We start from the raw sequence: 12,088 nt of genomic DNA, 5'->3' as shown, positions 1-12,088 counted from the left end.
CCACCCCCACCACCCCCACCCCCACCCCCGGTTCTCTGGCAGGACCATTCCCTTTTGCTCTCTCTCCTTTTGGGTGTTGTGGTTTGCAATACAGGTGTTAAGTGGCATCATGTTTGGTCTATAGTCTACTTTCAGCACGCATCTCTCATCCCGAGTGGGCTCTCCAAGCATCCTTTACTTGGTGATCCCTTCTCTATCTGAGCTGCCTTTTCCCCCCAGCATGAGAGGCCAGTTTCCAAGCCGTGGAGCAACCCTCCTGGTCCTTATCTCTACTATCCTTGGGTGTTAGTCTCCCATTCTGTTACTTCCCAGCTCCTTTTTTTTTTTTAATCATGTTTGGATTGTCATTTCTTCCACTTCAAGCCTTGGATACTGACCCTCCACTCACCCCCAAGTAGCTGGTGGCTCAGGCTGAATCCGCTTTGGCTCCAGACTTCTGGACTGTCGACTGTAATCCCAGTCGGTGAACCACAGTGGTGCTGGCTGAGGTCGGGCCTGCGAGGCTGGCTGGCTTTCCTTTTTGCCAGATTCCATCAGAGAACACGGAACCTGCGGGGAGGCAGGGACTCTATTTTCGAGTGTGCTGGTCATGCAGTGGTGAGCCCAGCAGGGCCAGAGGCCTGCAGAGGACCCCAGGCGAAAAGCTTTAGAGGATTCTGAACAGATATTGGAAGCAGAGACAGCGATGACTCCTGAGCCAGGGTTTTTAGTCCTCTACTAGTTGTCAGTGCTCTCCTCTCCACTTCACACACTATTTTGAAACTAAAGAGTACTGAGTCGGGCCTGAGAGATAGAACAGAGGTTAAGGCGATGGCCTTGTATCGATGCCAGTTTGATCCCTGGCACTGCATGGTCCCATGAGCACTATCAGGAGTAATCCCCAAACACAGAGCAGGGAGTAACCCCCAAGCATTTCCAGGTGTGGCTTAAAACAACGTCCCCCCACCCCCAAGAGAGAATCAATGTCAGATTTTAGGCAATTCTAACAACATACTTGGTGCCATGAGCAATATTTAGGATCTTGGCAAACGAGCGTCACCACCTGGAGCAATCACCAGCCCAGACCTCAGTCTGGGCCATAAAACACGCCTTAATAAATGTAAAAGGATTGAAGTGTTCTCTCTCACGCCTCGGTGAAATGAAACTTGAAAGGTAGCTGAATGCAAGAGGCAGGAGAGGCAGGGACCAGCAAGCCCAACTGCTTCCTACAAGACAGACACAACAGGTCCAGAGGTTTGTGATTTGGTTGCAGCTGCACAGCTGTAGGGCAGGTCAGTGCCTGAGCCTGGAGTAGGGAGGTCCCATGCCCTTCCCTCCAATCTGTATTCCCACTCCTTTGGAAATGATCCAAGTAGAACTGGGGACTTTAAAAAAAAAAGCATATATTTTTTAAAGGTTTTTCTTTTTTTATTGAGGTCCTGGGAGTTTTCAATACTGTTAATCACATTTTTCATGCATTCATCATTTCATCACGGATAGCCGGCTTCCCTCCACCAAACTGCATCTCCCCATGTAAGCTCAGTTATATAGACAAGACCTCTAGTGCCAATAACCTTGGGCATTTGTTGTTCCTTTACTATGTTTATTTTTTATCCCACTATGAGAGGGAGATATCTCTCTGCCCCTGTCTCTGTCTCTCTGTCTCTCTCTGGTGACACCTACGCACATACAGAAAAGAGCTGATTTCCCGAAATTCCACAACATTGTAAATCAATGACGGCTGGTAAATAGTATTTTTAAAAAGTAAATCTTTTGCTGTTTAGAGGTATATAAACCTAAAGAACAAATATTATCGATAACTCTGCTGATGCATTTTAAAAGTTGCATGAAATAGGTAAAATGTAAAATTTAATAAGAGTGAACAGAATTAAGAAAATGTAAAGAGGAGAATCTGACAAGGCCTATAAAAGTATAAAGTGTGTTTTTAAACTTTATTCAAATTTATTAAAATTCAGGTTCTTCCCTGAATTTCAACCAGGAGAGCATATGGAAGTAGATCCATAAGGGAGAAGAAAGTAAGAAACAAGAATATCGTGAGGGACTCGGGCTAATAATACAGAGGGTAGGGAGTTTGCTTTGCTCACAGCCAAACTAGGTTCAATCCCTGGCATCCCATATCGACTCCCGAGCACCAATTCCTGATAGCAGAGTCAGGAGTAAGACCTGAGTATTGCTGGCTGTGACCCAAAAAGCTAAAAAAAAAAAAAAAAGTATAGTGAAGTCCTTTTTTCAGCCGGGAGTGAGTGCCGAAAGGAAGTGAGGGCATGTGTCTGGGCCCAGGATAGGGCTGGTGTCCTGGACAGCCTTGCGAAGGGCGCCCCCCCCTTCCTGAACTTGGCTCCCATATCCGGTCACAGAACACTCAGAACTGCAGAGAATGAGGGGCTTGGTAGGATGACGGGCAACGGGGAGCTGGGGCTCTGAACTGGATGTAATGCTCTCGGATCTTGGAAACTCGGGGCTGAAAGCTAGAAGGCTTCTGGCCCTACCCCTTCCTTCCCGCAGAAATACAGACTCTCCAAGGGGAACCGTGAGAGCTATCTATACCATACCCAGCAGCACTAGCACCGTGGCATCATTCATAAACCTGCCCAGGATAGCTGGTGTGGCACAGATATGATCACATTGCATCACCGCAGCCACATGTTGAGAAGTCTCCCCATTTTATAGAGGCAAAACTGAGGGTCAAAAAAGTGAAGTCTCTTTTTTGTCCCCAGAAAAGTCCCCAGAAAAGTGGCAGAGCCCTTTCATTTCACAAATGAGGCACCTGGTCAAATCTAGGATAAAAGTAAGCCAGCCTCCTTGGGGACTGTTCTTTCTGTTATTTTGTGACACCTCTTTGGAAAACACAAAGTGACAACAACAAAAAAAACTAATTAAAACAAGCACCTCATTTCCACACACCTCAGCCTTCCTGCAACAAGCCTCTGGCAGCCTGCTGGCTGTTTCTTCTCCAGTGAGATGAAAGCATTGTGGTCAAACCCACCATGGCGATTTCATGCAACAGTATTCAGCCACAATATATTTCTATAACTGCCAGTCACCATGCTGGTGATGGAGATACAGGACCAGTGAATGCATAACTCCAATTGGAACAAGATGCTTTGTAAACCTCAGACCAGGAGCGAAAAACACTCGCGCTGTTTAACTTCCTGGCTGTACCGATGTTGGTTATGCAACTTAGAACAATCTCTTAGCGTCTTTGAGCTTTAGCTTCCTCATCTGTAAAAGGAAGATTCAGATCAGTGTCTTAGGAGAGTCCACGAGAGGTGGGATGGAGACACTCTTTCCGTGTTCATGTGGAGGAAATGATTGTGCGTATTTCCACGAGGATGTCTGCAGATCTCTTAAGTGTGGATGTTGTCCCTTGAGTATTGAGATCTTCCTGCCGCAGGGAAGCGCTCTCTGCAGTGACTCAGGCAAAATCTATGAGAAATGCAGCCCCGGTGATGGAGCTCCTGAAGTTTAAATCTCATTTCATTCTTTTTTAACTTAAGTTGTCACCTGTCCTCATTCAGGTGGGACGTCACTGCTTGCCAAGAAGACCCCCACTGCTTTCCCCTTCCCTTGCTGTGGCTGGGATGACCAGGGGCTGCAAGCTTGGTTTTGATGCTTGTCTGTACCTCGTCACGGTGCTGCAGAGACTGCACTCTTGCTAGGAGCAGCGATCCCACACAGCACTCTCTCTTGCATGTCACTCAGCATGTGGGACAGTGCAGGGCTGGCACACCCCTGGCCTCAGGGGTATCAGGAAGGTGCTTTTTTGTTTGGTTGGTTTGGGGACCATACCCAGCAATGCTCAGAAGAAGTTACTCCTGGCTCGGCACTCAGGAATTATTCCTGGTGGTGCCCGAGGGACCATATAGGATGCTGAGGATCAAACCCTGGTTGGCTGCATGCAAGGCAAACACCCTACCCGCTGTACTATCTCTCTCGCCCAGGCAAGTGCTTTACTACTGAGTTAACTCCAGGTCCCTCTATTTTTATAGAATAAAAAATAGTTTATTCTATCTCACAGATACTTACTAAAGAAAAAACATAAAAGAAATGATTTAATTCTGTAATCTCCCACATAGGGAAATAGGTGAGAATCACCTAGAAATCTTGCTAAAACAGTTTGTGGGCCCCGACTACAGTTTCTGGCTGGATTCTATAATTCTGTGGTCGAGCCAAGATTTTCATTTCTAGCACCATCCCAGGTGCTGCATGTCCAGGAAGCACATTTTGAGAACTGAAGCTTGATTAACTATCTTGTTTGCAGACAGCTGGCTATAACAGATTCCATAGGTGCTGGCAGTCCACTGGTCCACTGACTCTGAACCCCTAGGATAGTTTTAAGTATTGGCTACCCTCTGGAATTACCTGGAGAGCTTTTGAAATTTCTGATGATCGGATCCATCCCAGGCCAGTTAGATTAGCATCTCTGTGGCTTTATTTTTTTTAGAGCTCTCTAGATTGAAAGTCAAGATTGAAAACCACTTCACTAGTGGTGTAAGAAGTATCTCGGAGGGCTGGTGCACAGACGTTGCATATGGGAGGCTTGAATGCAAGCCCTGGTAGCACATGGTCCCCTGAGCACCACCAGAAGTAACCTCTGAGCACAGAATTGGGATTAGCCCCTAAGTACTGCTAGATGTGGCCAAAAGAAAGAAAATAAAACTATTGGGGCCTGAGTGATAGAATAGGGTGTAGGTATTTGCCTTTCATGTGTCTGACCCAAGTTTGATCCCTGGCATCCCATATGATCTCCCAATTACTCCTGGTAAGGAGTAATTCCTAAGTACAGAGCCAGGAGTAACCCCTGAGCATTGCCAGGTTTGACCCAAAAAGAGAAAGAAAGAAAGAGAGAGAGAGAAAGAAAGAAAGAAAGAAAGAAAGAAAGAAAGAAAGAAAGAAAGAAAGAAAGAAAGAAAGAAAGAAAGAAAGAAAGAAAGAAAGAAAGAAAGAAAGGAAGAAAGAAAGAAAGAAAGAGAAGAGAGAGGGAGGGAGGGAGGGAGGGAGGGAGGGAGGGAGGAAAAAGGAAAGAAAGAAGGAAGGAAAAGAAAAAAACTATTGTTTTAATGGGGCTTAAGCTAATTTATTTGGTAATACATGATAATAAAATACTCTCTATTACACCACAGCGCTACTGTAGATGATACTAAATGCAAAAGGATTTCTTAAAAAATGAAAGTCAGGTTTGGGCCAGAGATGCTCAAGGGAGTGGTCATCATGCTTTGTAGACAGAAAGCCCAGCTCAATCCCTAGTGTCTCATGGTCCCCTAAGCACTGTCAGGAGCCGTCCCCAAGCATGGAGCCAGGAGTAGCCTCTGAGCCTCAGGGGGTATGACCCAGAATAGGACAGGGTATCAAAACAAAGATTGAGGATTGATAGTCTTGGCAGAGCCAGGGGTCCTAATACTGCGGTATGTGGTGGTTTGCTTTCCAGTACTGTCCCACTGACCAGGCCGCGGCAGGCACAGATGCTGAGCACGTCCAACAGTTCTACAACCTTCTGACAGCCTCCATTGACGTGTCCAGAAGCTGGGCAGAAAAGATTCCCGGATTTACTGATCTCCCCAAAGAAGATCAAACGTTACTTATAGAATCAGCCTTTTTGGAGCTGTTTGTTCTCAGACTTTCCATCAGGTAATTATTACTATTTCACCTCACTCCTTTCTTTCAAAAGAAGTTTGAAACCTGCTATGTTTATGAGTTTCCTGTGAAGGGTTTGCTCAATGGGAAGTGTGAATAGGATCGGGCATTAAAAATCCGAGCAGAGAGATAGTCTGTGTTGCATGCAGACACCTCTAGTTCTCTAGTTTGATCCCTGGCCTCACACATGGTCCCTCAAGTACCACCAGGAGTGATTCTTGAACACAGAGTCAGGAGTAAGCCCTGTGCACAGCCAGGTGTGACCCTAAAACCTAATAGAACAAACCCAAAATCCAAAAAAAACCCTACAGCCTGGCATTAATAAAGTCTATGGGAGCATTTATAATTGTTTATTCCTAGCTTCCTTGAAGTTGCTGATTTTTAGGAGACGGAACCACCATTTTATCAAACTTCATAGGAAAAAAGTCCTCCTTCCTTCTCTTTCTATTCCCTCCTCTTCCTCCCCAGTTTCATCTCTGTTACCAGACGCTTTCACATGAAATACAGATTCCTGTGCCTCATTTCCAGCTATTCAGTTTGGAGTTACCTTGGGGAGAGTCCAGAATCTTTTTTTTTTCCAAGTCATGCTCCTAAGGATTCTGATATTGGTGATCTGACATTCAGGTTCCTGACTCTGAAATTTATTCTATCTTATGTGCCTCTCTGGAGGATCTGTGGGCAAGACAGCAATAGATTTGAAGCTAGAGTGCGAGTAATGACCATAATTTACGCCAATCTCAGAGCACGGGAGCTGAGGCAGCAGTGTGGCGGTGATCTCTTAGGTGGGCAGCAAGCAGGTGATAAGCTTGACATGGGCAGACCCCTTTCAGCAAATTTTCTCCAGTGCCTGGCTCAGAATGCTCAGAGTGCTCAGGATATCTTTGCTCAGTGAAAGAATGAATCAAATATTCATCCAGAAGCACTGTTAAGGAGAGAATGACTTGTTGATAAAGAGACAAAGATGTGGCAAGAATTTTAAAAGTTAAAGTTAAGCAGGACTGGGGTTGGAGCCTAGTGGTGGAGAAAATTTCTTGTATGTATGAGGGCTTGGACTCCAAGAAGGGAAGGAGGAAGGGAGGGAGGGGGGAGGGAAGGAAGGAAGGAAGGAAGGAAGGAAGGAAGGAAGGAAGGAAGGAAGGAAGGAAGGAAGGAAGGAAGGAAGGAAGGAAGGAAGGAGGGAGGGAGGGAGGGAGGGAGGGAGGGAGGGAGGGAGGGAGGGAGGAAAAGAAGGCTGGGTAACACTAATGTAAAAGCTAGATTCAGAATCAAGTCCATACCCAATACTCATTGAACTCCTCTTGTGTATCAGGCACCGTGCCTGGGCTTTTAATCCGTCATTTCATCCTCATAATAGCCTTAAGAGGTAGCAATGAAAATAAGGAAAAAGAAGCCCCAAGAGATGAAAGGAAATCCTAAGCCCCCCCCCCCGTTCAGAGATGATTTCCAGCTGGAAGTGTAGGGCTCCCTTCATAAGAGACAGTGTATCATGGAAGTTAGGCAGCCCCCCTGCATTCCTACCTATAGAACAGGGGACATAAAACTCAGAATCCTTTCACCTGAGGTCATTTGTGATGGACTTTAGGTACCTGCAGAGACTCACAGTTCTTAGAATCTCCCCCGGTAGAATTGCAGTGTCTAGCCTCGGGTCTTGGGAGTTCTCTACATGGAGAGAATTGAGGGACACAACCACACTGAAGGAGCTGGGGTGCGTCTGAGGCTGTGTGCTTCACCTCCCATCCAGCCCCTCTGCAGAGAGTGCACAGCTGGTCCTAGCACGAAGCCAGCAGGCACCCCATTCTCACTTTCATGAAGACAGAGGCTCCCTGAGGAAGTTAGCCAAGGAAGAGCTGGTGGTTTATCTCAGGAGCACAGATGTGGGGTGTCCGGCACAGTTTCCCAGGTTGTGCTGGGATGGGAGCACTGTCCCATGGCTGTGCGGGGGTCGGAGGACCCCCATATGTTGTGTGAGGACATATATCACCCACCCTGGCCTTGTCTTCCAGGTCGAACACTGCTGAAGATAAGTTTGTGTTCTGCAACGGACTCGTCCTGCATCGACTTCAGTGCCTTCGTGGATTTGGGGAGTGGCTCGACTCCATTAAAGACTTTTCCTTAAGTTTGCAGAGCCTGAACCTTGATATCCAAGCCTTAGCCTGCCTGTCAGCACTGAGCTTGATCACAGGTAAGCACCTCCCTGCCGGCCCCCAAAGGGACCACTACCCCACTTCTCTCTTGTCCTAGGATGTGGTGACTTCTGTCTTTGGCCATACCAGAAAATTAGGAAAATGATCGCTGTGGCTGTTCTTTAATCTACTGGGCAAAACCTAATTTAAGTGGCGACAGACACCAGTGACTTGGCACGAACTTGTAGGAAAGATGATTTTTAGAGTGTTGAATTATTGTTAGATGCAGACTCAGTACGTAAGTATCTGTACTTCTGCAAGAGCTTTCTGACAGCAGGTTTAGGGGCTTTAGGACTTATTTATTGGGGTGGCAGGGGATCCTAAGTAGTGCTCAGAGGTCCAGGGCCCCACCAGTGATTCTTGGCTAACTGGGCTGGCAGTAAATTATTACAAGGGTCTATTAATAGCCCCTGTGGTGCTGGGGGTCACTCCACTGTACTAGGAGCCCCCAGCCATGCTTGGGGAGCATGTGGTCCCAGGAATCAAAGCTGCGTTAGCCTAGACTGCGCCCTACCCACTGTACTATCTCTCAGTCCTTAGGGCTTCCTTTTTCAGGAGGTGTCACTTTCTGTCCTTTGTAGATCAGATCCCAGGGCAGAACGAACTAGGAGACTAAGAAAGGTTTAGGGGGTGAAAGAGGGGGTGCCACCTCCTATGACTGCCCTGCTGCCTCCTCCCTCCTCCCCTTCAGAATCACAGTTTCCTTCCTGAACTTGTCCTTCCCAGCCAGCCTGGGGCCTGACAAGGCAGCCGCAGCAGGTTAAGACTCCTGGAGAGACCCGCAGGCCCTGGGACTCACCTCCTGTCGTTTCTACCTGACCTGAGGACAGGCAAGGCTGTGTGAGGACTACGGTCATGTCTGACACTCTCTGGGTGGTAGAAAAATGTGCGTTTCAGGAAGGTGGTGAGTGTAGGCTGAGGACCACATTGCATCCTTAGATGCAGAGGGGTCAGACTCTCTGATGCCTCTGAAATGTGTGCTGTTGGCACGCACCTTCCTGTAGGTTGAGGTGAGATGCCGTGTGAGTTCCTGAACAGGTTAGGCTGCCTTGTCACTTACTAGTCTCCAAGACAGTGGAGCAAAGGAAGTAATACACACAAAAGCAGGAATCAAGTATGATCTTATCTTATTACTTAATATTCCAAGTAGAATGCACATTCCTCCTGGGTTTTGGTTCTTCTGGGTGAGAAACTCTTTTTTTTTTTTTTTTTTGATAGGGGCTGCTAGAGGCTTCCAAGGCAGAAATGAACCAAACTCAAACAAGGGCAGATTTAAGGATAAGAATTTGAGAGCTTGCAAGTGGAATAGAGCTTTGCCTAATTCTCATGGTAGGGGCACAGTTAGATGACTTCTGCAGGACTATAAAGAATGATCATGTGGGCACATGATCCATGTGGCTAATCCATCCAGGCTTAGTCCCTGGCACTCCATGTGCTCCCCTGAACCCTGCTAGGAGTGACTGGTGTAAGGCAGTAGTAAGCCCTGAGCACCATGTATTATACCACTCCCAGGATATTTAATATAGGAATCTGGGGTGCAGGCACCACTAGGTTTGCCTGCTCCCCCCTTGCCCCCCCCAAATAAAAGACTGGTAGTTCAAAGACCACTTTTAGATAAAAACTCTTCACCTCAGTTTCAAAACCATTCAGTCCTTCCAAGGACATCTAAACATTCCAAACTAGAAAGTGCTGAGCTGGTAAGATAGTGTAGAGGTTAAGGTACTTATTTGCATGGATGGCAAACCCCCACTGGATCCCAAATACTACATATGGTTCCCCAGTACCCCCACGAGTGACCCCGGAGCCAATATAGTCCTTGAGCTGGGTGTGCTAATATCTGGACTAATATTCCCCCCTCCATTTTCTTCCTCACCCTCCTCCCCAAAAAATCCCTATAAAGTATGGAGTTTAATTAGCTAAGACAAAACACACACACACACACACACACAAAATCTAGAGGCGTTGGCCTTGGCTTTCAGTAAGTAAAGCCAGAGACATATCTCTGTGAAAACAGGCATTAGTTGCCCATGTGTTTGCTGATGGAGGCAGTCTGTGTGTGTGTGTGTGTGTGTGTGTGTGTGTGTGTGTGTGTGTGTGTGTGTGTGTGTAGAGAGATGAGAACCCACATCCCCAGTGGAAATGGAGCATGCAGACTCATTGAGGGATGGAGGTAGTCTGGTGTGTGTGTGTGTGTGTGTGTGTGTGTGAGTGTGTGTGTGTGTGTGTAGCTATGAGAACCCACATCCCCAGAGGAAACGGAGCATGCAGACTCATTGAGGGATAGAGTCCCCGGTGTGGCTGCACGAGTAGGTATAAAGTCCTGAGAGACTGAAATGCTGGGGCTTCTTTCAAAGGAAGTCACTGGTACTGTCTGTGGTAAAAGCCAGAGATGGTTCCAGGCTAAATGGAAGTCATGAGAATCTTCCACTTCGACCAAAACTTGCTAGTCATTAAAAACGAGGCTGTGACTAGTTTTAGGATGGAAACAACTCAAAAACGGAATGGTGGGAAATGCCCTTTGTTTGGTCAGGCGTGGCTAGACCTAAAGCAGTTTTCACACCTCAGGGAGGAAATTGGACTTGTCGTGTGAGACCAGTGGGGATGCACAGAGCCTTTTGACTATAAGAATCATGGGCAGACCAATCATTTAGAAAGATTGCCCCTGATTGACGGTTTTGAGTACAAAGTAGACCAAGAAGGCCACCCTGTAGTGGCTTGTTCTACAGTGAAAATACCAGTCCAGGCATTAGAGACATGATTTCAGCCAGGTATGGAGAACCTATTTTCTACTGGGGCTATTTGGGTATTTAGTATACACTCCAAGTGTGGTAGGCAGTGTCAGGTGCTTACAAGGAATGAATTCAGCACATAGCAAGTCAGGTGACTGCTAAGTTTGGGAGGTGGTAGAGTGTGAAGGAAAGTGAAGGTGCTGGTCGTGAATGGCTTCCCAGTGAGGAAACATCTAGACATGGGAAGATCAAGGAGTCCACACAGCAAGAATACAGGATGCCTCATCACATTTAGGGCTGAAGCAAGTAGAGGGGAATGGGCTTACAGGTGCGTTAAGTCACATACACATCAACTCAATAGAAAGAAGAAAAAGGATTTTTTTTCCAGGGAGCTCTGCAGCTCCGGGAATTGAACTCAGAGCCTCTCAGTCAGGCAAGGCATGTGTTCTCCTACTTAAACCCCGCCTCTGGCCCAAGACAAAACGTTGCAAAGTGCAGATACATGTGCGGGAGGGATTACTTACTGCCTGAGAGAGAAGGCAGTAATGCATTGTGGGTCAGCGGGCCAGTGGTTTGGGTAGCCAGAGCAGAGAGCGTGTTAGAACCACATGTTAGGATCACATGTTTTAGGAAAGGTTAAGGATTTTCAGGGGAAGTGTTAATGCTATGTCCTATTTAGCTTATGGCCTCATATTGGGACCTAACCTCAACATCCCACTCATTGCCCATAGAATGAAAAGGAAATGACATTGAACAGGCAGTTAGACCTGGGGCCAGGGACATGTAGAACGCCCAGCTGTCACTTTTGACAATGAGTGTTCCCTGAGGGTTTCGCTTCCTTAGGGGAGAAAGTGCCACTTTTCTCTTCTGCGTGTAGTTTTTCCCTGGTCCTCTTGGACTTGGACTTTAAGACCAAAGAGGAGGGAAGCGGAGGAGGGGCAGACAGCAGTGAAACAGTGACAAGGCAGGCCTGGGCAGGTGGCGGTGCCGCCACGCCCTCAGCCAGCTGTCTCCCCAGAGCTCCCTGCTTTCCCTCTACATGGTCACCTGGTTACCCTGTTTTGGATTATCGTCTGTGCTGAAGGTAAAGCTTAGCCAAGCAATCGAGATTTTCCACAAGAGGGTTTTGTAGATTAGCGGCTGGCATTTAAGCTCTCACCCTGCTGCTTCCGAGCTGTCTGACATTGGGCAAATCCATGACCCTCTCTGAGGTTCAGTTGTTTTCTTGTTTTTCACAGGGATAAAGATGTCTACTCAGAGAGGCTTGCTGTCAAGCCAAAATGAACTCATCTGCACTTTGCAGAGGAAAAAAAGTAGTGAGATGAATCTTCATCATTTCTTTTCTTTTCAAAGTGAAACCATTTTTTGGTTGGGTTTTGGTTTTGGTTTTAACCTGGTGGCAGTGCCCAGGGCTCACTCTGGTTTCTGTGCTCAGGGCTCACTCTTGGCAGCATACGGGGAACTGTATGTGGTACAGTGAATCAAACCAAGGTGGACTACATGCCAGGCAAGCGCCGTAACCCCTGTGCTCTCTCTTCAGCC

The 12,088-nt window shown here is 47.1% G+C and overlaps 1 protein-coding gene across 3 annotated transcripts in view; it reads left to right on the top strand.

Annotated features, from left to right (window-relative positions):
* The window catches only part of NR4A3 (nuclear receptor subfamily 4 group A member 3), a 45,682-nt gene that overhangs the window by 20,150 nt on the left and 13,444 nt on the right, over positions 1-12,088 (top strand). For all 3 annotated transcript variants that reach the window (XM_004600434.2, XM_055118653.1, XM_055118654.1), the window contains 2 exons: positions 5,429-5,628; positions 7,638-7,816. In XM_004600434.2, coding sequence (XP_004600491.2) covers positions 5,429-5,628; positions 7,638-7,816 — 379 coding nt within the window. The remainder of the gene's footprint in view (positions 1-5,428; positions 5,629-7,637; positions 7,817-12,088) is intronic.

This window comes from Sorex araneus, chromosome 1, assembly GCF_027595985.1.
Source record: "Sorex araneus isolate mSorAra2 chromosome 1, mSorAra2.pri, whole genome shotgun sequence".
NCBI lineage: Eukaryota > Metazoa > Chordata > Mammalia > Eulipotyphla > Soricidae > Sorex > Sorex araneus.
The sequence above is the reverse complement of the archived record's forward strand: the minus strand, read 5'-3'. Positions and strand labels throughout refer to the sequence as shown.